This window comes from Bos javanicus, chromosome 6 (assembly GCF_032452875.1).
Source record: "Bos javanicus breed banteng chromosome 6, ARS-OSU_banteng_1.0, whole genome shotgun sequence".
In the NCBI taxonomy this organism is placed as follows: Eukaryota; Metazoa; Chordata; class Mammalia; order Artiodactyla; family Bovidae; genus Bos; species Bos javanicus.
Window position 1 is genome coordinate 65,754,306 of NC_083873.1, and position 24,484 is coordinate 65,778,789.

Genomic DNA, 24,484 nt, shown 5'->3' on the forward strand with positions numbered 1-24,484 from the left:
TGTACCCAGTGGCAATTTCATGACTTGCATACCCAATAAATGCAATAAATAATTAAAGCTAGCATTAAGCATGCTAATAAATTTACAGGGTTGTTTCCTAAAATAATTACCCCAGTAAATGTGAAAAGGCTACAGTTAGCAGATAGGTAAGACAATCATATTTGAGATCTGATCATATTTCTAAAAAATTCACAGTAGCTCTGCTATTAAAGCTAGTGGGAAAACCTTCCTCTAGGGACTATTTTCGTGGTTCATTTTGCACCATGCTAGCACTGACCCAAAAAATGACTAGAGGCACAAGGTTCTGTAATAGGAATAACCACAACACACCTAAAACATAGTTTTGGGCAACTGAATATTGTATATTTGCATTTTTGGGCATCATGCATTGAACCTGGACTGGCAACTCGTTTCCTACATGATACTTTACATGTTTCATTGCCATTCTCCCACATCTTCCCACCCTTTTGCTTTTATTAATGCAGTTCAGTGGATAAGAGCAGACAGAATCGAAAGAGAGGAGAATGTGCTTTATCATCTGTTGCCAAATTTCAATTTCCTCTTTCAAGTACAGTTGAATGCATTTTCTTTGCAACCCAAAGACAGAAGATCTTGATTACTGTTGCTAGAATAATCTCAGCATTTGTGTGGAGAAGATAGGAAAAATAAATAGTCTCTCTGGATGATGTGTCAGCTTGTGAACTTACAAAACAAGATATATTCTTGGAGGTAGGGAAATTAAATTAAGGTGAAATGGTAGAGCCATTAAAATGACAATTGAAGGCTTATTTTGTGGGCCAGGGCTGGCTTCCCAACTGTCCTTTGTCTTTAGCCTCACCCCAGGGGCACAGACAACAAACCGGAAATGAACAGGTCAAGACAGGGGCAACTGTCTGGAAATACAGGTCACTCAAGCTGTGGGCCCTATTAAGAAATGCTAGTTTTTTCATAAAATTTAGTTTCCAGCTCTTTTCTCCCCTGTCTTCACCTACCCCCATGCTTGTTTCAGATCTTTAAAAAGAAAAGGAGGTGATATCTCTCCTGGCTCAGTTGGCATTCTTTCTCTCTATAACAAGAAAATGCTAAGGCAGAAAAACACCACTTGGACTTCTGCGAAGAAACAAAGTAGCTACCAGTACTACTAGCAGACACTAATTTAGGAAACAGCCTATTACTGTCCACTCTCAAGTGATGGGGTTCAAGGCAGGCCACCCTAAAATACAAAATTACATTTTATAATGTTGATTTTTATAACATTTTTAATATTAAAACATTAATATTTATATAGGGATTTTTCTCCTGTATATAGGCACTGACCAATATCCAACTGTATATCAAGATGAACTTAACTACTTCTCTTCCAAATTTCTATACCTTTTTACAAATCCTGAAGCTGAATTACCTCTTCCATTCATAAATTAAACCTAAAAGAACTACTGATTCTTTTGAATTCTCTGTTGAAAAAGTCAAAATTAAATTGTTATTATCATTTATTGCTTAGATTATTCTACTATTTCCCTAATTGGTTTTCCTGACTTACGTCTCTCTCCATTCAATTTACCAACAACCAAATTTTCTAAAGTACCATTTTTCATGCTTTCACTTTCTGGTTTAAAATCTCTTGTTGATCCTACATAATGCATAGCATCTATCCTAAACTCTTTGGTCTAACCTGGTAAGTTCATTGCTGACAGCATATCTCCTTTGTTCCCTAATCACAGGAATAATCAATAAATCACACTGTATTGTAAAATTACCACACTGTAAAATCAGGGAAAAGGGGCTGTTCATCACTTTTTGTTTATTGCTATATTTCTCTATAGTTGGAGAAGAAAGTTATTATATGTTCAAGAAATGGCTTTAATTCATATTAATATCCACACCCTATATGCTTTCTTTTTTTACTTATAAAACGCAAGGTCCAAATCATGTACCATCTCCTCCAATAAATATTATCAATACTTCAACCTCTATTTATCCTTCTCTTTTTTTCAATATGCCAGTAAATCTGGAAAACTCAGCAGTCACCACAGGACTGGAAAAGGTCAGTTTTCATTCCAATCCCAAAGAAAGGCAATGCCAAAGAATGCTCAAACTACCACACAATTGCACTCATCTCACATGCTAGTAAAGTAATGCTCAAAATTCTCCGAGCCAGGCTTCAACAATATGTGAACCGTGAACTTCCTGATGTTCAAGCTGGTTTTAGAAAAGGCAGAGGAACCAGAGATCAAATTGCCAACATCCACTGGATCATGGAAAAACAAGAGAGTTCCAGAAAAACATCTATTTCTGCTTTACTGACTATGCCAAAGCCTTTGACTGTGTGGATCACAATAAACTGTGGGAAATTCTGAAAGAGATGGGAATACCAGACCACCTGATCTGCCTCTTGAGAAATCTGTATGCAGGTCAGGAAGCAACAGTTAGAACTGGACATGGAACAACAGACTGGTTCCAAATAGGAAAAGGAGTACGTCAAGGCTGTATATTGTCACCCTGCTTATTTAATTTATATACAGAGTACATCATGAGAAATGCTGGACTGGAAGAAGCACAAGCTGAAATCAAGATTGCCAGGAGAAATCTCAATAACCTCAGATATGCAGATGACACCACCCTTATGGCAGAAAGTGAAGAGGAACTAAAAAGCCTCTTGATGAAAGTGAAAGAGGAGAGTGAAAAAGTTGGAAAGCTCAACATTCAGAAAACGAAGATCATGGCATCCGGTCCCATCACTTCATGGGAAATAGAAGGGGAAACAGTGGAAAGTGTCAGACTTTTGCGGGGGGGTGGGGGGGGCTCCAAAATCACTGCAGATGGTGACTGCAGCCATGAAATTAAAAGACACTTGCTCCTTGGAAGGAAAGTTTTGACCAACCTAGATAGCAAATTCAAAAGCAGAGACATTCCTTTGCCAACAAACGTTCGTCTAGTCAAGGCTATGGTTTTTACTGTGGTCATGCATGGATGTGAGAGTTGGACTGTGAAGAAGGCTGAGCGCCAAAGAATTGATGTTTTTGAACTGTGGTGGTGGAGAAGACTCTTGAGAGTCCCTTGGACTGCAAGGAGGTCCAACCAGTCCATTCTGAAGGAGATCAGCCCTGGGATTTCTTTGGAAGGAATGATGCTAAAGCTGAAACTCCAGTACTTTGGCCACCTCATGCGAAGAGTTGACTCATTGGAAAAGACTCTGATGCTGGGAGGGATTGGGGGCAGGAGGAGAAGGGGACGACAGAGGATAAGATGGCTGGATGGCATCACTGACTTGATGGACGTGAGTCTGAGTGAACTCCGGGAGTTGGTGATGGACAGGGAGGCCTGGCATGCTGCGATTCATGGGGTGGCAAAGAGTCGGACATGACTGAGCGACTGAACTAACTAAAGCAGATAGTGAAGACTGCAGTTTATCTATTAATATATTTTCTAGTACTGAATCCAAAATTATGCTTTTTCCCTTTTAGTCTCAGAAATAAGGTATTGGCGATAGTCCTTCTTCTACCCTTGTAAAACAGGAGAGCAGAGCAGCTTCCTGAAGACAGTTCAATTCCAAGAACAAGTGAAAATAAAGGGGTTCCTAGTTTCTCCTTATCAATTCAACAATCAAGTAACTCCCTGAACTACTTCAGACATGTTATGACAATGGATCTTACATGTAAAGGAAACATCAGAGGTGGGCAGGAAGCATTCTATGGTCCCTCCCATACACCAATATTCTGCAGCATTCTATTCTTTCTAAACCTCTAAGCTTAATCTTAAGCTTCAGCTCAGCTTGAGGAGTGGCTTTCCCCTAGAGAAAGGAATGAGTATCTTATCAAGACATTCCTGCTCCCACCATTGAGTCACCCACTCCAACTATGACTCTGGGTATCTTTCTAGAGCCAGTGTTTCCAGTTTAGATTTTCAAGCTCAGAATCCTTCAAAACAGGTCAAAAACCACATTAACTGAAGTAAATCTGTAGTCATTCTAAATCTAAAGCTGAAAATTTAATCCCAATTCTATTTCTTATCCCAAATTTTGACCAGCACATTCACCATTTTCATCAGCAGTCCTGTAATTTTATCAAAAGGCTGAAATTCTAAGAATAAAATTCTGACATTATAGACATATTCCAAACTTGAAAATAACCTCTTTAAATTATTAAAATCCCAAGGATAAATTAAAGTCCAAAAATTAGATAACCTTGAAAGTTTAAATACAAGAAATTTTAAGGTTGAAAGAAATTTAATGTCTACGGTCAAAGTCTCAGGCCTTTGTGAGCTGCAGTTTGAAAATATTAAAATCAAATTGCTAGTACAAAGTCCAAAACTCATGTTGATAAATTTATTCTACTTTTTCTCAGTCAGAGGTATTCTCAGTGTCTAAAATGGGTATAGTTTCCTCAAGGATTCATAAATTGTATCATGTTAAAGACAGGTAAAAAGACATGTTTTTACTACAAACATCTTAAAGAGTCCAAAAAGTAGTCATCTGAAAAAAAATAAAGTTGAATCTGTATCTTACTTCATGACCACTGACAAACTCAAAAAGAATCAAAAATTTAATGTATAAAGGAAAAAAAAGCAACCATAAAAGTACTAAAGAAAATAAATTTCTTTATAAACTTGGAGAAATACATTTCTAAATATGACTCCAAACTCATAAAATAAAATAGATATATTTTTACCACATTAAAAAAATTAGTAGGGTCAAAAGACAAATGACTGACATGGGAAAAACATGTGAAACTCACATCAGAGACAAAAGTAATATCTTCTTCATATAAAAAGAGCAGCTGGATATCAAACAGAAATAAAACACTAAGTGTTCCCTAGAAAAAGGACAAAAACTGAGAGCCAGTTCCCAGAAAAATTCAAGTGGCCCTTAAACAAATGGAAAGATATCAAACTCTTTTGTGTCCTATTATTATATGAATGCAAATTAAATCAACACTGAAGTAACATTTTTCATTTATCAGATTGGCAAAAATCTCAACCTTTCATAATATTGTTAATAAGGCTATTGTGAGGCATATAAGCAGAATGCAAAATGTAAAAGACTTATGAGATTTAGCAATATATAAACAATGCTATCTACTGCAAATACTGTAAGAACATCTATGAAATATAATTTTATTGCTCAGACTTCATGAGAAAAGTTAACAGTGGTCCATCAGACAAAAAAAATCATGTGAAGAATTGGATATTAAGTGCTTAAGTGTTGACAATATTGGTCTCTTGAAATGGAGAGCATTAGTTTCTGAATAAAATTCCATACGTAAGATTTGGATGAATTTGGTAGCTAAGTTTAACATATATTTGATGAATAATGGAACCTGTAACTGATTAGATATATGGTCCATTAGTAATATTTGAAATCATTTATTCATAGCTTAGTCGGTAGGGAATCTGCCTGCAATGTGGGAGCCCTGGGTTTGATTCCTAGGTTAAGAAGATTTCCTGGGGAAGGAAATGGCAACCCACTCCAATGCTCTTGCCTGGAGAATCCCACGGACAGAGGAGCCTGGCAGGCTACAGTCCATGGGGTCACAAGAGTCAGACACAACTTAGCGACTAAACCACCATCACCAAACAACGTTATATATGCATTTAACTTCTGATCCAAAAAATCAAGTCTCAGAATTTATACTATAGATAACTTGCCAAAAATGAGAAGTATATAAGCTTATTACCAAACTACTATTTTTAATTGCAAAAGAAGGGAAATCACTCAAGTGTCTATCAACAGGGGAATATTTAAATAAACTATGATACATTCACATAGCAAATATTCATGTTACGCTATATTAATATTTTATACCATGAGAAAGAAGCTCTCTACCTATTGATATGGAAGCATTTCTAGAATGAGCAACTAAGGGAAAAAACAAGATGTAGAACAGTATATAAAATTTGATTTCTTTTGTAGAGAAAAGGCAAAATTAAAAATATGTATTCATATATGCATACATTTGCATTTAAACTTTGCAACCCCAAGGACTGCAGGACACCAGACTTCCCTGTCCTTCACCATCTTCCAGAGCTTGCTCAAACTCATGTCCATTGAGTCAGTGATACCATCCAACCACCTCATCCTGTCATCTCCTTCTTCTGCCTTCAATCTTCCCCAGCATCAGGGTCTTCTCTATGAGTCAGCTCTTTGCACCAGGTGGCCAAAGTATTGGAGCTTCAGCTTCAGCATCAGTCTTTCCAATGAATATTCAGGACTGATTTCCTTTAGGAGGGACTGGTTGGATCTCCTTGCAGTCCAAGGGACTCTCAGGAGTCTTCTCCAATAACACAGTTCAAAACAATCAATTCTTCAGTGCTCAGCCTTCTGTATGGTCCAACTTTCACATCCATACAGGACTACTGGAAAAACCATAGCCTTGACTAGACTGCCCTTTGTTGGCAAAGTAACGTCTCTGCCTTTTAGTATGCTGTTTAGGTTGGTTGTAGCTTTTCTTCCAAGGAGCAAGCGTCTTTTAATTTCATGGCTGCAGTCACCATCTGCAGTGATTTTGGAGCCCAAGGAAAAAAAGTCTCTCACTGTTTCCATTGTTTCCCCATCTATTTGCCATGAAGTGATGGGACTGGATGCCATGATCTTAGCTTTTTGAATGTTGAGTTTTAAGCCAGGTTTTCACTCTTCTCTTTCACTTTCATCAAGAGTCTCTGTAGTTCCTCTTCACTTTCTGCCATAAGGGTGATGTCATCTGTCATACCTGAGATTATTGATATTTCTCTCAGAAATCTTGATTCCAGCCTGTGCTTCATCCAGCCCGTGCTTCATCCAGCCCAGCATTTCTCATGATGTCCTCTACATATAACTTAAATAAGCAGGGTGACAATATACAGCCTTAAGGCATTCCTTCCCAATTTGGAACCAGTCTGTTGTTCCATGTCTGTTTCTAACTGTTGCTTCTTGACCTGCATACAGGTTTCTCAGGAGGCAGGTAAGATTGTCTGGTATTCCCATCTCTTTAAGAATTTCCCACATAGTCTAACTCAAACCAAACTGCCTGGGTCTATCTCTCACACTTACAAATTAATTAAAGTCTTTTAGATGATCTATAAAATGGAAATTGTAGGAATTCTTACTTTAGGGATTGATACACAAAAATAATGAGTTAACAACTGCAAAGTACACAGGACAATATTGGGCATTTACTAACAATTACAGTAATGTTTGTTAAACAACTGCTGCTTCTGTTTAGTGGCAAAGTCGTGTCTAACTCTTTGCGACTCCCTGGACTGTAGCCTGCCAGGTTCCTCCATCCAAGGAATTTCCCAGGCAAGAATACTGGATTAGGTTGCCATTTCCTTCTCCAGGGCATCTTCTCTACACAGGGATCAAATCAGGGTCTCTTGCCTGGCAAGCAAATTCTCTGCCCCTGAAGCACCTGGGAATCCCATGTTAAACAAGTAAATATCAGTAAGTACAACTTGAAAGAAATATAACAGAAATTAGATTTATCAATGTATATTTTTTTAGTTTTTGAATTACAAGTTTTTGAGTTTGGAATGTATGGTTCAAAAACAAAAGTAAATTAACATATAAACTTAAAACTGGCCCCAGAGCACTAAAACTTAAATATAAGACATTCCCAGATTCTAGACTAGATATCCCCCTAAAACACTGTGTTCTTAAAAATCAGAATTGGTGGCACAAGCGGTAAAGAATCCACCTGCCAAAGCAGGAGACACAACAGATGCAGGTTTGATCCCTGAGTTGGGAAGATCCCCTGGTGTAGGAAATGGCAACCCGCTCCAGTATTCTTGCCTGGAGAATCCCCTGGACAGAGGAGCCTAACAAGCTACAGCCCATAGGGTCACCAAGAGTTGGACAGGACTGAGCGACTGAGTATGCACGAAAAGGAAGAAGTATACCTGGAAATATTATTGGTTTTAGCTTTATCTGGATGCTTGTAAGTCTGTGTGAGCAGTACAGATTCCAGGAAACTATTAGTACATTAATTATGACACTATGGACTCATCAATCTAGGCACAAAAATGCATTTAGCATACCACTGCCTCTCTTGGACTGACATTTCAGACATTCCTGACTTTCAGAAAAGTTTAAAATTCTGCAGTCAAGATCACCAGATTTTACTTGAAGTATAATTTTTCCCTCTGCAACATATTTTTAAAACCTCTTCATTTCTGTTCTCTCCTTTAACTTCCAGTTTTTGACACTCTGTTACTACTGGACGTGGAAACTCTATCTCATGAAATAAGCCTTACTACCTCCAGAAAGCAGATATTTTCAATCCTATATGACAGTGGCTCTTTCCACTGCCTCTTGCTACGGAATGGCTTAGCTGGTGAAACCTGTATCTCAGAGAGGGTTTCCTTTTTATCTTATTTATTTTGGCTGAAAAATCACTCTCAAAAGTTGATTCCTGAAGTGAAGCTGCAATTGATGTTTCTGAAGCCTGAGAGCCTAGGGGCCCACTGAGAACTAATAGCCCTTCCATATGCTCCTGCGGGCAGTGCCTTTCATCACTGAAGTGTTCAGGCCTTGAATAGCATTTTTTTTTCTGCTACACATTTTTCTACAGCAATAAAATATGCCTCTACTTTTTATCTTCCTATACCTTTCAGAAAGTTGGAGTTAATTTGTTAACCATTTAATCCATTTCAAAAGTTGAGTTTCTAACTGCTTAACCTGCTTATTAATTTGGTCTGTTCTCCAAAATATAACAGATTATTGCTGTTTGCTGGAAATGAATACTTGCCTTCCTTTTTATCTTTTCCAGACATCAGGGTTTGTGGGTTTTGTTTTGTTTTTTTTCTAATTTCTTCCTCCATTTCTTAAATTCCAGAATCATTTCAACTATCAATGATGAAATCACTACATTCTGAGTTTACTAAAAGTATCTACTATTTAAACAGATTTCTTATCCCCCACTTCTCTGAGATGGATAATTCCACAAAAAAAGACTTTTCTCTCAGACTGATATCAAGCCTATACAAGCTTAAATTTAACTCATCTTCTTGCCTTGTTCCTTGCAATGTGCCTTATCTTGCTGAGCCTTGTCTTCAGTCCTAATTCTTGGGCATATTCCTTTAAGGCACAAACTAAGTATATCTCTCTGCAAATCTACAAAGACTATAGTACCTGAAAATCACCTAATGATACTCTGTATATTCTACAGACCTTCCTACTTTTCTCACTATTTAAGATTCTGTTCTAATGCACTTTATATCATTTTCTTACCTCAATTGTTTCTTGACTCTCTTTGAAAGAGACATTCCATTTGAGACCCTGCCTCTTTCTCTTTTTGATTAATTTGGGACCTGGGGACCTATTTCAATCTAGTAACAACTAAACACCTCTCCCTTTTCTTATACTCTGTTGAACAGCATTTACATCCCCTTGACTCTCTATTTCTCCCTTATAGATGTCTACTGGAACTTCAAAGTGTAATTTTCTACGTCACCTTTGTCAATTCACTTCATAATTTCTCAAGTTTTCTTCTAAAATAAGTTTTATTCTCCGCCAGTTTTTCTTTTGTTTCCATTGTTCATTTGTTTCCATTGTTCTGTATTAACCTGAGCACGAATTTTAAATTACTTGAATACCTCAAACTAAGCAAATGCAATCATTAGAACCAGAGATTCCCAAGCACAAGCCTATCTGACTTGTTTTCTTAGACACTATTTTTGCAATCGTTTTATTGAGTTATTTTTCCTTCTGAATTTAGTAAGTTATATGGTCCTTATCGGCTTCCCTGGTGGCTCAGCGGTAAAGAATTTGCCCACAATGCAGGAGACCGAAGTTCAATCCTTGCATCAGGCAGATCCTCTGGAGAAGGAAATGAGAACCCACTCCAGTATTCTTGCTTGGGAAATCCCACAGACAGAGAAGCCTGTCATAAAAGAGTTGGACATGCTGAGGGACTAAACAAGATACTCTTTACAGTAAGGGTTCTCTTTTTTTTTTTTTAATTTTGGTATCCATCAACCTCCTATTGGTGGAGTCACAATTTGAATCTCAGCAGTGAAAAGTCATGGTCAGACTGTATGAAATTATCAAATTTAGGGCCACTTGAGATCAAGAGATAAGTGGTGGTGGTTTAGTCACTAAGTCCTGTTGCATCTCCCCAAAGAGATAGGAGAAACTTTTAAACATAGGAACAAGTCACATGACTCCTAGATTTGTCCCTCTGTTTCCTCTCTTGACTCTGAAAAGGACTCCAAACAATATAAAAAATAACCAGAATTTCATATTTTCTCTGCCACAACCTAAGCCTAGCACTAAATACATCCTGCAGATACTGCTGATTACAGTAGAAACACTTTGAGACCTAAAAAAGGCTGGTACACGAAAAGACTCTCTATAATCAAACCCTTGTCTCTGACAAGGCTACTTAGAAATAATCAAATATGTAGAATTTAAGGTCAAGCAGCAGCAACTATTTGGCTAGGATGCATTTAATAAGGATATCTCAGTGGTACTGGTCAGATTTTCTTGCTGAGCCCTTGAAGCTTGCCTACCTTTGCTTACATCCCAAAGTATGCAGACTTGCCCGCTACAGAAATCGGCGTCTGCTTATATAAAAACAGCCACTCTCCTGTAAACAAAATTGCCATAAGCTGGAACAGCCCCTTACCACTGAAAATACGTTGTCACAGCTCCCTACTGCTGAAAATATGTGGTCAGTGCCTAGTGCAACACTGTCCAATACCTCCCACTCCAACCATGCCATAAGCATGCACCCGAAGTGTTACTCCATAAACACTCTAAAACACAGATTTCTCTTTTTCGTTTTCTCTTTACTCCCACTCTATATTCTAGATGTCTGCATGTGAGAAGGGTCCCGTAAGTAAACTCTCTCTCTTCCCTTGAGAGAAATGAAAAAAAAAAAAAAAAAGCGGCAGGAAAACCAAAATATTTCCTTACAACTGCTAGAGAAGGTACTTAATTAAGTATGGCTTATAACCGCAGGCTTACTGATACTGAACTCCAGAATTAGACTTACCAAACACTGGCCAGACAGCGTCCAACGGAAGATGGCGCAGAAGCAAATTCGTCGCCTGTCAACTTTACCGCCTGGGGGCCTGAGTGCCGAGTGAGGTGGGAACCTATTAGAAATCGCTCCTCCCTAAAAGGAAATAAAGGGGCGGGTCACATCCCGACTTCCTCTTTCAGAACTGACCAATCAGATAGCTAATTGCCACAGGCTATACAGGAAGAAGTCCAAAGATCGAGAACCGTTAAGGGTGTTGTTCTTGTATGTGTCCCTCCATGTAAAGGAAACAGCACTGGGACAAGGGTTCCTGTTCCTTAACATAATGCATGGTCTTTCCGGTGGGAATCTTTTCCTTCTTTGTCACAGCGATCTTATGGCAAACTCTCCGGTTGTTTCTTTCAGTTATATCTTAATCCCACCTGGCCGTGAGGGAAATTTGAAAGAGCCTGTAATCAGAGAATGAGCCACAAGTCTTGCAGTGTATCTGACCTCTCCTAAGCATGCCAGGTTATTAATTATGGTGCTAAGTCACTTCAGTCGTGTCCGACTCTGTGCGACCCCTTAGACGGAAGCCCACCAGTCTTCCCCGTCCCTGGGATTCTCCAGGCAAGAACACTGGAGTGGGTTGCCATTTCCTTCTCCAATGCATGAAAGTGAAAAGTGAAAGTGAAGTCGTTCAGTCGTGTCCGACCCTCAGCGAGCCCATGGACTACAGCCTTCCAGGCCCCTCCATCCATGGCATTTTCCAGGCAAGAGTACTGGAGTGGGGTGCCATTGCCTTCTCCGATTAATTACAGTAACCATGTTTTCCAAGCTAGGACCCCTGAAAGTGAAAGGGGACAATAAAATAAATTTATAAATTTTTGAGATTTTATATTGGCGAATTTAGTATAGACAGCAATTCAAAATTCATTTTTTAAAATAAAATTATTTCTCAAAGTTAAACTATATTTAAGCAAAAACTTGAAGATGTCTTCATTAATATTAAAAAACAGCAAATGGTAATTCTTGGCAAATCTTAATGTATTTTAATTAGTTTCAGCCTTTATTGTCTGTAATACTGTCACTAATATTTTCCTGAAGAATACATTTTTAATATGGTGTTGCTGCTGCTGTTGCTGCAGCTGCTAAGTCGCTTTTGCTACTGTTAAGTCTGCTGCTAAGTCACTTCTGCTGCTGCTGCTAAGTCGCTTCAGTCGTGACCGACTCTGTGCAACCCCATAGACCGCAGCCCACCAGGCTCCCCCATCCCTGGGATTCTCCGGGCAAGGACACTGGAGTGGGTTGCCATTTCCTTCTCCGATGCATGCAAGTGAAAAGTGAAACTGAAGTCTCTCAGTCGTGTCTGACTCTTCGCGACCCCATGGACTGCAGCCTACCAGGCTCCTCCGTCCATGGGATTTTCCAGGTAAGAGTACTGGAGTGGGGTGCCATCGCCTTCTCCGTAAACTGCTTCAGTCGTGTCCAATTCTGTGCGACCCCGTAAACGGCAGCCCACCAGGCTCCCCCATCCCTGGGATTCTCCAGGCAAGAACACTGGAGTGGGTTGCAATTTCCTTCTCCAAGGCACGAAAGTGAAAAGTGAAAGTGAAGTCGCTCAGTCCTGCCCTACTCTTCGCGACCCCATGGACTGCAGCCTACCAGGCTCCTCCATCCATGGGATTTTCCAGGCAAGAGTACTGGAGTAGGTTGCCATTGCCTTTCCCAATATGGTGTTACTGTTTTAAAATTTTTTAATTGCCTTCAGTCTTGTCAAATATGTATCTTATGGTTGATATATGGGAAATTTTGACATCTTTAATTTACTCCTCACTGTAGATAATATTTTAAATTTAGAAAATAAACTCAGAGAAATTATGCTAAACAGAAAATCTCATTTCCAGTTTTTCTTAAAATATATAATTTCCAGTCCAAATATTTTCCCAAGTACTGTCTTTTTTGTCTCTACTCAAAGTAACAATCTTCAGCAAACATTTGTATGATACAAGTTTCATAAAATGTTTTCCATTATTTATGATCTTTTTGAAGGTTTTGCCAAACTTAGATGCTGCAAATTGGAGAGCCTCTTAAATTTCATTTATTTTCTCTAAGAATGCAAATTTATCCTGTTTTAATAAGCACTCCATCAAAAGATTCTTCATATGAGTTAAAATATCCCAAGAAATAATTATAGAATGTCAAAATTAAATCTTACATTATGCATCATTTAAAATTCATGTGAACTTGATTAGGTTATTTAGTTTGGAGAGGTAAATATAAATGTCTTTCTTGTGTCACAAGCACTTTTTCAATACCTGTAATATCTTCAAAAATCTGAATTCCATTAGCACAGCTTTTGAACTGTTTAAAATTTCTAAATGAATTTTAAACAATGCAACAAAATTTTTAACTTTGGTTTATAAAAACTTGAGTAGCTTTTTAGATAATTAAATTTATTTTAAAATGTATTTTTAAAGAATTAAATATTCATAAAATCTTATTAAGGAGAAACTAAAGAGAGAAAATATATGCTATTATGTTTGAGTGTTGTTGTTTTTTTTTTGGAGGGGGTAGCCAATTCTGGTTTTATCACAAAATGTTTTATAGTTTAATTCATCAAACTGTTATATACAGTAGTAATTCATGGATGCTCTAGTTCCTCATATAAAATTCCATAGAATATGCATATAACCTATGTACATTCTCCCATTTACTTTAAATTATCTCTAGATTACTTACAATATTTGAAGCAATGTAAACGCTATATAAATAGCTACGTGTGTACCACAAATTTAAGTTTTGCTTTTCATAAATTTCTGAAAATTTTTTTCAAATATTTTCAATCTTTGGTTGGTTGAATCTGTGGATGTGAAATCTGCAGATGCTGAAGGTCATCTATATACAGGCATATCTCAGAGGTATTGTAAATTCAGCCCAAGACCACCAGAACAAAGCAAATATCAAATAAATCAAGTTACACACACTTTTTGTCTTCCCAGCACATATAAAATTTATGTTCAAGTACATTGTAGTCTATTAAATGTACAATAGCATTATATCTAAAAAAAGACAATGTATATACCGTAATTAAAATTAAAAATATACCTTTATTAAGAAATATTTTATTGCTAAAATATACTAGCCATCATCTGAGCCTTCAGCAAGTCATAGTAGTAACATCAAAGATCACTAATCCAGATCACTATAGCAAATATAATAAAATGAAGAGGTTTGACATATTCCAAGAATTCCTGAAATGTGACACAGAGACACGAGGTGATCAAATGTTGTTGGAAAAATGTCTCCAATAGATTTGCCCAAAGGAGAGTTGTCACAAACCTCCAATTTGCAAAAAACTCAGTATCTACAAAACACAGTGACATGAAGCACACACACAAAAAAAACCAAGGTATATCTGCACCTAACATTATTTGTGAAGTTTGACAATTAATAGCTTACAAGTCAATTGCAGTTTGGATGCATTTATGAATTATGTACATACCACCACCAATTCTGAGGATATAGTCATTGCATATATTTCTCAGTAAGAATTTTTATCTTTTACTATGATCTTATGACCTGCCCAATTTAAATTCATATCACTGAAGATAAGTTTATTTTAAATATAATCCTTTTAACTTAATATAAAATGACATTCACAAAAATAGAAGATGTTTTACTTTTGAGGAATGAATTTTCAGGTTTTAATGTGATTCCACAAGCTGAATAGTAAAGAAAAAGCATGGGAATTTATCTGAAGCACCAAATAGCAATATAATACAAAACCGGCCTTATGTAATAGCCAATATATCAAACTGCATGCACTAAAATATTTGGGATTAAAAATATAATAAAAACAACTAGATAAATAGTCATTTGCTCTAAAGGAAAATATTTATTTCACAATGAAATGTATAGATGCACCTTCTGTAGCCATGTGTGGGTTAATTTCTTATCTTCCAGTACAGTCTTCTTAAAATAACTACTAACCTTTGAAGTAAATGCTGATGATTCTTTTGCAAATCTATCGCTTCTGGCTTTGGTAGTGATATCACTATGAACTTTCTTAAAAACAGAAATTTAATATTTAAAATCTCATTTAATATACACTTTCCTTTTTTTAAGTCTGATTGTTTATGAAAAGGCTTATTGCAAGTTAAAATTTTACTAAATAATAAAGTACTTTATTATAATATATAATAAATGACAAAACAACTGTGACAAGAAAATTCAGCTTATTCATGAGCTCAAGAGTAGTATAAGTTAGCCTCAGTTGCCCAGGCTTGTTTTGTGTGCCTTATCTGCAATGTTTCACTGAGTACATCCTTTGGCATCTAAAGGAGGACCTCTGTCTCTCAAAGGCCTATTGAACCAGGTCACAGCAGGATGGTACCCCAACAGGACAGTAAGAAGAACAGCATCAGAAAGCTTGCTCACCATGACCCAAGACCAGAAGTTAGTTCTCTTAGCTGCCCTAAGCTGCTAGTGTCCCAGATCATGTTGCTTTATTAGTATCTTACCTAATATTCTTAATGGAAAGATGTTGGTTATATTGGGTCTGGAAAGACAAGAACCAGAGACAATCTACTATTGGTTGTTTCTGAGGTTTGATCATGCATAACAAACAAAATCAGAATTTTGTTTGTTATACATGCTTCACGTTTCTAAATGAGACCATGGTAGAAGTCAGAAGAATAAGGCTAAGATCTAACAAATAGCTGACTTATTTTAGTACAAACATAAAGACTAATTTTTAATCAAAAATTTAAAATCTGGGATAAATACTATTTTGGACAAGATGCCAAGAAATGGGATATACAATCTTTTCTGTGGCACACTTCTGTGAGCCTGACACTTTCAGAAAGTCTTCAGAAAAGGTGTGGAAGCAATCCCTTTTCAAAAGATCTTCTCCAACTCAACTACATATATTTTATGTACTTTCCTCCCTTTATAGTTATTTCTAACCATGTAGATTTTTTGTTGTTGTTGTTCCATCATAGAGCTTAACTTCAGAAGTGAAAATTGGCACCCTGTATTACCTCTCTTCTTTTCCTACATTTTTCTTTTTTCTATCTCTGAAAACTGATCACACTACTCCTACTTCTAAATTTAGATCCATTCAGAATCCAAGTTGGAGAGAAGGAATGATCGAAATTCTCTGAAGAAAATTTTGTCAATTGCCTGATGGGTTATTTTGTTCATAATGGAATATGTTGTTGTTGTTCAGTCACTCAGTCGTGTCCAACTCTTTGTGACCCAAGGGACTGCAGCACACCATACTTCCCTGTCCTTCAATATCTCCCAGAGTTTTCTCAAACTCATGTCCATTGAGGCGATGATGCCATCCAACCATCTCATCCTTTGTCGCTCCTTCTCCTCATGCCCTCAGTCTTTTCCAACTTCAGGGTCTTTTCCAATGAGTTGGCTTTTCACATCAGGTGGCCAAAGTATTGAAGCTTCAGCTTCAGCATCAGTCCTTACAATGAATATTCAAGGACAAAACGTAGTCCGCTGGAGAAGGGAGTGGCAAATCACTTCAGTCTTCTTGCCTTGAGAACTCCATGAACAGTAAGAAGAGACAAAAAGATATGACACTGGAAGATAAGGCCCCCAGGTCAGTAGGTGTCCAATATGCTACTGGGGAAGAGGAGAGAAATAGCTCCAGAAAGTGTGAAGAGGCTGAGCCAAAGCAGAAACGATGACCAGTTGTGCATGTGTCTGGTGGTGAAAGTAAAGTCTGATGCTTTGTTTTAAAGAACAATGGAATATGAAGAAGAAGCAAACTAGAGAGTTAGGCAGAAAGCTGTAAAAAATGAGAGGTGAATGATATAGGTCCTTAAGGAGGCATTTATGAAGACTTTTGGAGGCAGGGAAATGGGAATGACTGTGGAATATGGGGAAAGGGATAGGACATAAGAGGAGATTTTAAGTGGTTCATTTTTATTATATGCATACACTTCAAGGTGTTTAAGAAATCCAAGTGAATAAATTAATTTACTTGGAAATTGATTTTTGAGTGCTGTGCTGTGATTCTACAACCACTCTACTGCAAGTGTATGATTGCAGTAGAATCATACACTTGAAAAAAAAATCAAAAAAAATTTTTTAATGAAACAAACAATGGAATTTAGTAGGAGATGTCATAAAATAATATATCATCATCAAGAAGTGATTCAGGTTAAAAATAAATATCTAACTACATTAGTACCACATGAATGCTTGAGAGATTATGTTTCCTGGCAAGTTTTTATTTTTATTTTCTTTATAGCTAATACTGTGCAGGATATTAGACAGAAATGACTTCTCCATTTATTTAGGTCATTGGAACCGCCTGTCTAAATTTGTGATACTGAACCTCAAAACGTGGAACAACAGGCTGGTTCCAAATAGGGAAAGGAGTCAAGGCTGTATATTGTCATCTTGCTTATTTAGCTTATATACAGAGGACATCATGCAAAATACTGGGCTGGATGAAGCACAATCTGGAATCCAGATTGCAGGAAGAAATATCAATAACCTCTCATATGCAGATGACACCACCCTTATGGCAGAAAGCAAAGAGGAACTAAAGAGCCTTTTGATGAAAGTGAAAGAGGAGAGTGAAAAAACTTAAAACTCTACATTCAAAAAAAGAAGATCATGGCATGGTATCCGGTCCCATCACTTCATGGCAAATAGATGGGGAAACAATGGAAACAGTGAGAGACTTTATTTTCTTGGGCTCCAAAATCACTGCAGATGGTGACTGCAATCATGAAATTAAAAGATGCTTGCTCCTTGGAAGAAAAGCTATGACCAACTTAGCATATAAAAAGCAGAGACATTACTTTGCTGACAAAGGTCCATCTAGTCAAAGCTAGGATTTTTCCGGTAGTCATGTATGGATGTGAGAGTTGGACCATAAAGAAAGCTGAGCACCGAAGAATTGAAGCTTTTGAACTGTGGTGTTGGAAAAGAATCTTAAGAGTCCCTTGGAGTGCAAGGAGATCTAACCAGTCAATCCCAAAGGAAATCATTCCTGAATATTCACTGGAAGGACTGATGCTGAAGCTGACACTCCAATACTTTGGCCACCTGATGGCAAGAATTGACTCATTGGAAAAGACCCTGATGCTAGGAGAGATAGAAGGCAGAAGGAGAAGTGGACCACAGAGGATGAGATGGCTGGATGGCATCACCGATTTGATGGACATGAGTTTGAGTATGCTCTGGGAATTGGTGATGAACAGATAGCCTGGCTGCTGCAGTCCATGGGGTCGCAAAGGGTCTGACACAACTGAGCGACTGAACTGAACTGAATTGAACCTCCAAAACTAATTTTAAAATTTCTTTGTTTCAAATTGCCACTTTAACTGGCTCAAGTGCCAGTTCACTAAGGTCTGGAGTCAGTTAGCTAAATAAAGGGATGGTTAAGGGGCTGGTGCAACAGGAGCAGAAAAACATATCTCCACTGTCACCATCCCAAACTTTGAACTCCCTTTACTTAACTGTGCTGCCATTTTTAGCTAAGGTTTAGGAAGAAGCCACCCTGCCCCAGTAATTCTTTTCCCTGGAACCTGAATGACCTCTAATTTTTATACCCTGTTGACAGCAACATATGTACCCAGTTCTCTCACAATCTTGTTTCATGTTTTAAAACAGAGAGATGTATCCTCAATGGATTTTATGGAAAAACAAATGTTTCTTCTCTGAATTGATCTTTAACTATTAGGTAATGGTGGTATACACAACAGCACTCCACATGATGCAAGCCAGTGGGGGATAAAGCTGGGGTTGTCTTTTTCATAGGTTGGAACTCTCCAGTGATTATAATGCTAATTGTTCAAATACCATTTTTTTTTAACATTGTAATATTGAGAATCTAGGGCAAATGTATCTAAATTCCACAGAGGTCATCAACTGCCAAGAAGTCATGAAATGTTGGTATTCATTAAATAGGCCACTGAATAATGTTAATATATGTGATAGATTAAAGATGGCTATAATCCTTTGACACACATCCCACTGAGAGGTAAGGTTTGAGTCCCCTCTTCTTGAATCTGAAAGGACTCCATTTTGACCTAGAGAACATGGCACAAGCACCATATTTGTGCCAGTTTGTAGGATGGACATTGATAGACGTGCTGCTTCTACTTCCTATCTCTTGGAATGCTTGCTCCAGGGAAAGCTAGCTGCCCTATATAAAATCTGATTAATGAAACTGCCTTGTCATGGGAAGGCACAAAATGGCCACATACAGACAGGAATCCTCAAATAACCACCATAATTGTGGTCCTCTCAGTCCAAGAATTAGGTCTGGGAGTATAAAAACTTCCTATGGCCCCATCTTCACCTGCCGTTTGACTGCAACTGTATCTGAGACTGCAAGTGAGAACCACTCAGTTGAGCCAAAAGAACAACAAAGGTAAATAATAAATTGATGTTTTTAAGCCACCAAATGTCAGGGAAGTTTGTTAGGCTCAATTGATAACTGAGAATAAAACCCATCATTTATTGAGCATTTAACTATGAGCCAGGTATTTTTCAAAACATATTCACATGAATCAACTCATGAGGTGAGTTGATTCACATCAAAATCACTCTTCAGGTGATTATTCTTATTTGACTGATGAGGAGACTAAACAGCAATGAGATTAAATGATAAGTCTAATGTCACACGCTACTAAGTGATCTATGAACCTAGAGCCCCTGAACTAGCACTATATTAACCTACTTCTAGGTAGTAGATTGTCACCTTAAATATCTTAGTTTGTTGTCTCTCATTTACAATATTGTGTTTGTATGTATATGTGTGTCCCTGCTTAATAATTTGTGCCAGCATGCATTGACTTAATTAAAAATATTTTCAGCTTCATCATATCAGATGACAAGACATATATAAACTCTGAAGACACTGTAAATCTTAAATTTAAAAGTAAAATCATTAGTATTGATACAAAAATATATCTATATCATACACAAATGTTTCCATTACTTACATAGTACCAGACATGTTTCTTTCCTCAAATGAGTAAAGTAAGTGAATAAAAATCACGGGTATATAAGTGCTCATCCATCCATATATCATGTAGACTTAAAAGTAATATAAACACATTGAAAGTAAAATACTGGATCAGCCTGGCATGCTACAGTTCATGGGGTCACAAAGAGTCAGACATGACTGTGAAACAAACATTTCATTTTATTTTCTTCTCTGCCCTTACTCTGTCTTTATTTCCACAGTTTCTTTTCTATCTTTGAGTGTGTGTGCTCAGTCACGTCTGACTTTTTGTGACACCGTGGACTGGAGCCTGCCAGGCTCCTGTCCCTGGGATTATCCTGGCAAGAATAATGGTGCAAGTTGCCATTTCCTTCTCCAAATGGGCAGCAGATCTGAACACTGTTTCAAACAAGATATACACATGGCCAACAGACACATGAAAAGATGCTCAACATCACTAATCACCAGGGAAATGCAAATCAAAACTGCAATGAGATACCACCTCATACCTGTTAGATTGACTATTGTAAAAAAAAAAAAAAAAAAAAACAGATAAAAAGTGTTGACCAAGATGTAGAGAAAAGGGAATCCTCTTGCTTTGTTGGTGGGAACATAAATTGGTGCAGCCACCATGGAAAACAGTATGGAGACTCCTCAAAAAAGTAAAAATAGAATGACCATATGATCCAGCAATTCCACACATGGGTATTTATCCAAAGACATGAAAACAAAAATTAGAAAAGACATACACACTCCTCTGTTCATTATACCACAGTTTATAATAGCCAAGACATGGAAGCAGCCTAAATGCTTATCAACAAACAAACTGATTTAGAAGATATGAGATATGTAATTATATATAGATACATATATCAATCTGCACACAATGGAATATAAGTCAGCCATAAACCATAAAAAAGAATGAAATCTTGCATTTGGTGACAACATGTATGGACCCAGAGGATATTATGATAAGTGAAGTAACTCAGACAGAAAGACAAATACTATATGATTTAATTTATATGTAGATTCTGAATGACAAAGCAAATGAAAAAATATAAAAGAGAAAAAAAGTTGTACGTACAGAGAACAAAAAGGTGACTGTCAGAGGAGAGAAACATGAGGAGAAAGGTACAAATTTCCAGTTGCAAAATAAATGAGTCATGATTATAAAATACACAGTATGGGAAATATAATCAATAACTTTGTAATATCTTTATATGGTGACATAACCACACTTTTCATGGTGATTATTTTGAAATGCATAGAAATATCAAATCACTATGTTGTATAATAGAAACTAACATGTTTCAGGTCAATTATACTTCAAAACAAGACTGAGAAACAAGATCAAAAGAAGGCAGAAAAAGAGGTCACATTTGTGGTTACCAGGAGTGGAGAGTGCGGTGGAGTGAGAATTGGATGAAAGCATTCAAAAGGTACAAACTAGGTACATTATAGAATAAATAAAATAAATAAGTACTAGGGATATAATGTAAAACATAATAAATCTAATTAACATTCCTATTAATTCATTATATTTATAGAAAATTCTTAAAGAGATGGGAATACCAGACCACCTTACATTCCTCCTGAGAAACCTGTATGCAGGTCAAGAAGCAACAGTTAGAACTAGACATGGAACAACAGACTGGTTCCAAATTGAGAAAGGAGTACGTCAAGGCTGTATATTGTCACCCTGCTTATTTAAATTATATGCAGAATACATTGCAGGATAGATGAAGCCCAAGCTGGAATCAAGATTGCCGGGAGAAATATCAATAATCTCAGATATGCAGATGATGCCACCCTTATGGCAGAACGTGAAGAAGAACTAAAGAGACTCTTAATGAAAGTGAAAGAGGAGAGTGAAAAACCTGGCTTAAAACTCAACATTCAAAAAACTAAGATCATGGCATCCAGTCCCATCACATCATGGCAAATAGATGGGGAAACAGTGGAAACAGTGACAGACTTTATTTTCTTGGGCTCCAAAATCAATGCAGATGGTGACTGTAGCCATGAAATTAAAAGATGTTTGCTCCTTGGAAGAAAAGCTATGACAAACATAGACAGCATATTAAAAAGCAGAGACATTACTTTGCCAACAAACATCTGTCTAGACAAAGCTATGGTTTTTTCAGTAGTCATGTATGGATGTGAGAGTTGGACCATACAGAAGGCTGAGTGCTGAAGAATTGATGCCTTTGAACTGTGACATTGGAGAAGACTCTTGAGACTCCCTTGGACTGCAAGGAGATCAAACCAGTCCACCCTAAAGGAAATCAATCTTGAATATTCATTGGAAGAACTGATGCTTTAGATGAAGCTCCAATACTTTGGCCACCTGATGCAAAGAGCCAACTCATTAGAAAAGACCCTGATGGTGGGAGAGAGAGAAGGCAGGAGGAGAAGGGGATGACAGTGGATGAGATGGTTAGATGGCATCACCAACTCAATGGACATGAGTTTGAACAAGCTCTGGAAGATGGTGAAGGACAGAGAAGACTAGCATGCTGCAGTGAATGGGATGGCAAAAGTCGGACATGACTGAGCGACTGAACAACACTGCTATTTGTTGTAGATCAACGTTGTTAAGAGTTCTCATCACAAGTAAAAATACGTTTTCTATTTCTTCAGTTTTGTGTCTTTATGAGATAATGGCTATTCACTAAAATTTTTGTGGTAATCATTTAATGGTGTATGTAAGTTAAATCATTATACATACACCTTATATTTATACAGTCATGTACATCAATTATACTTCAATAAAACTGGGGGAGAAGTTTTCAACATTAAAAAAGGGTGTTTTCATCATAGTACACAACCTTACATTGGAATTATATGAAGGAATTTGTTTTATCCTACTTTTTTTAGATAATTAAATATTTTATCATTATGTATATAAAAAGTGAAATCTGTTGTTGGCTTACTGTCCTCTTTGGCAATCAACTAATTCAAATTATTGAATGAAACAAATCTATCAGTTGCTGAGAGGAGCATTGGCAAACCCCAAGGGTTTAGCAATGACTTCAGCTTCTGAAGTTTGAGGAGTTTGGCAGACACCAGAGAAAAGCTCCTTTCATCTCTTGTTTGCATGCTATGGCAACTACAGCCTTAAAGACTTGAGAGTGAGGTTTGTTTTATGGCCCAGAATATGGTCTATCTTGAATCAAGCCCTGAGCCTTTGGAGTGGGAGCACTGATTCCAAGACCCTAGACTTCCAGAGAACTAACCCTAGGGAGTATCAAATATCAAAAGTATCACACAAAGGAAACCACTTCAATACAAGACCAGGCATCACCCAACCAAGACCTGCACATCACCCTGTGCAGGACTCCTCATGTAAACAACAAACAAAACAAAAATACAAATCCAGTCACCAGTAGACAAGATTACCACCTCACTCAGTCTTGCCCATCAGAAGAAAAACAAACAAACAAAAACTCAGCACAAATCTCACCCTATATGAAGCTTACACAAATCACTGGACAAACCTTAGGAGGGCAGAAACCAAATGGAAGAAAGAATTGAACTTTGAAGCCTCAGATAAGCAGACATCAAACACAGTAAGTTTTAAAAAATAATGAAAAGTCAGAGAAATACTACACAAATGAAGAAACAAACTAGAAACACAGAAGTCCAAATAAATGAAGAGGAAATAGGCAAACTCCTGAAAAAGAATTCAGAATAATGATAGTAAAGATGATTAAAAACATTGAAAACAAAATTGAGAAAATGCAAGAATCAATTAACAAAAACCTAGGAGAATTAAAGAATAAACATACAGAGACAAACAACACAACTACTGAAATTAAAAATACTCTAGAAGGAATCAATAGCAGAATATCTGAAGCAGTGGGACAAATCAGTCCGCTGGAAGATAAACTGGTGGAAATAACTTTTGAAGAGCAGAATAAAGTACAAGAATGAAAGGAACTGAGGATAGTCTCAGAGACCTCTGGAACAATATCAAATGCAGCAACATTTGAATAATAGGGGTCCCAGAGGAAGAAGAGAAAAACAAAGGGTATGAGAAAATTTTTAAAGAGATTATAGTTGTAAATTTCCCCAACATGGAAAAGGAAATAGTCAATCAAGTCCAACAGGCACAAAGAGTCCCATAAAGGATAAACCCAAGGAGAAACACACCAAGACATATACTAATCAAACTAACAAAGACTAAACACAAAGAAAGAATATTAAAAGCAGCAAGAGAAGAGCAACAAGTAACATACAAGGGAAATCCCATATGCTTAACAGCTGATCTTTCAGCAGAAATTGCAGGCCAGAAAGGAATGGCAGGATATATTTAAAGTACTGAAGGGAAAAAATCTACAACCAAGATTAGTGTACCTGGCAAAGATCTCATTCAAAATTGCTGGAGAAATCAAAAGCTTATCAAACAAGCAAAAGTTAAGAGAATTCAGTACCACCAAATCAACTTTACAACAAATGTTAAAGGGACTTATATAGCCAAGAAATACAAGAGAAGAAAAAAGATCTACAAAATCAACCCCAATTAAGAAAATGACAATAGGAACATATATATCAATAATTACTTTAAATG

General features: G+C 37.1%; 1 protein-coding gene across 2 annotated transcripts in view; it reads right to left on the reverse strand.

Annotated features, from left to right (window-relative positions):
* GABRA4 (gamma-aminobutyric acid type A receptor subunit alpha4) overlaps positions 1 to 24,484 on the reverse strand; it is a 241,910-nt gene that overhangs the window by 125,193 nt on the left and 92,233 nt on the right. For both annotated transcript variants that reach the window (XM_061420066.1, XM_061420067.1), the window contains exon 9: positions 10,965 to 11,087. In XM_061420066.1, coding sequence (XP_061276050.1) covers positions 10,965 to 11,087 — 123 coding nt within the window. The remainder of the gene's footprint in view (positions 1 to 10,964; positions 11,088 to 24,484) is intronic.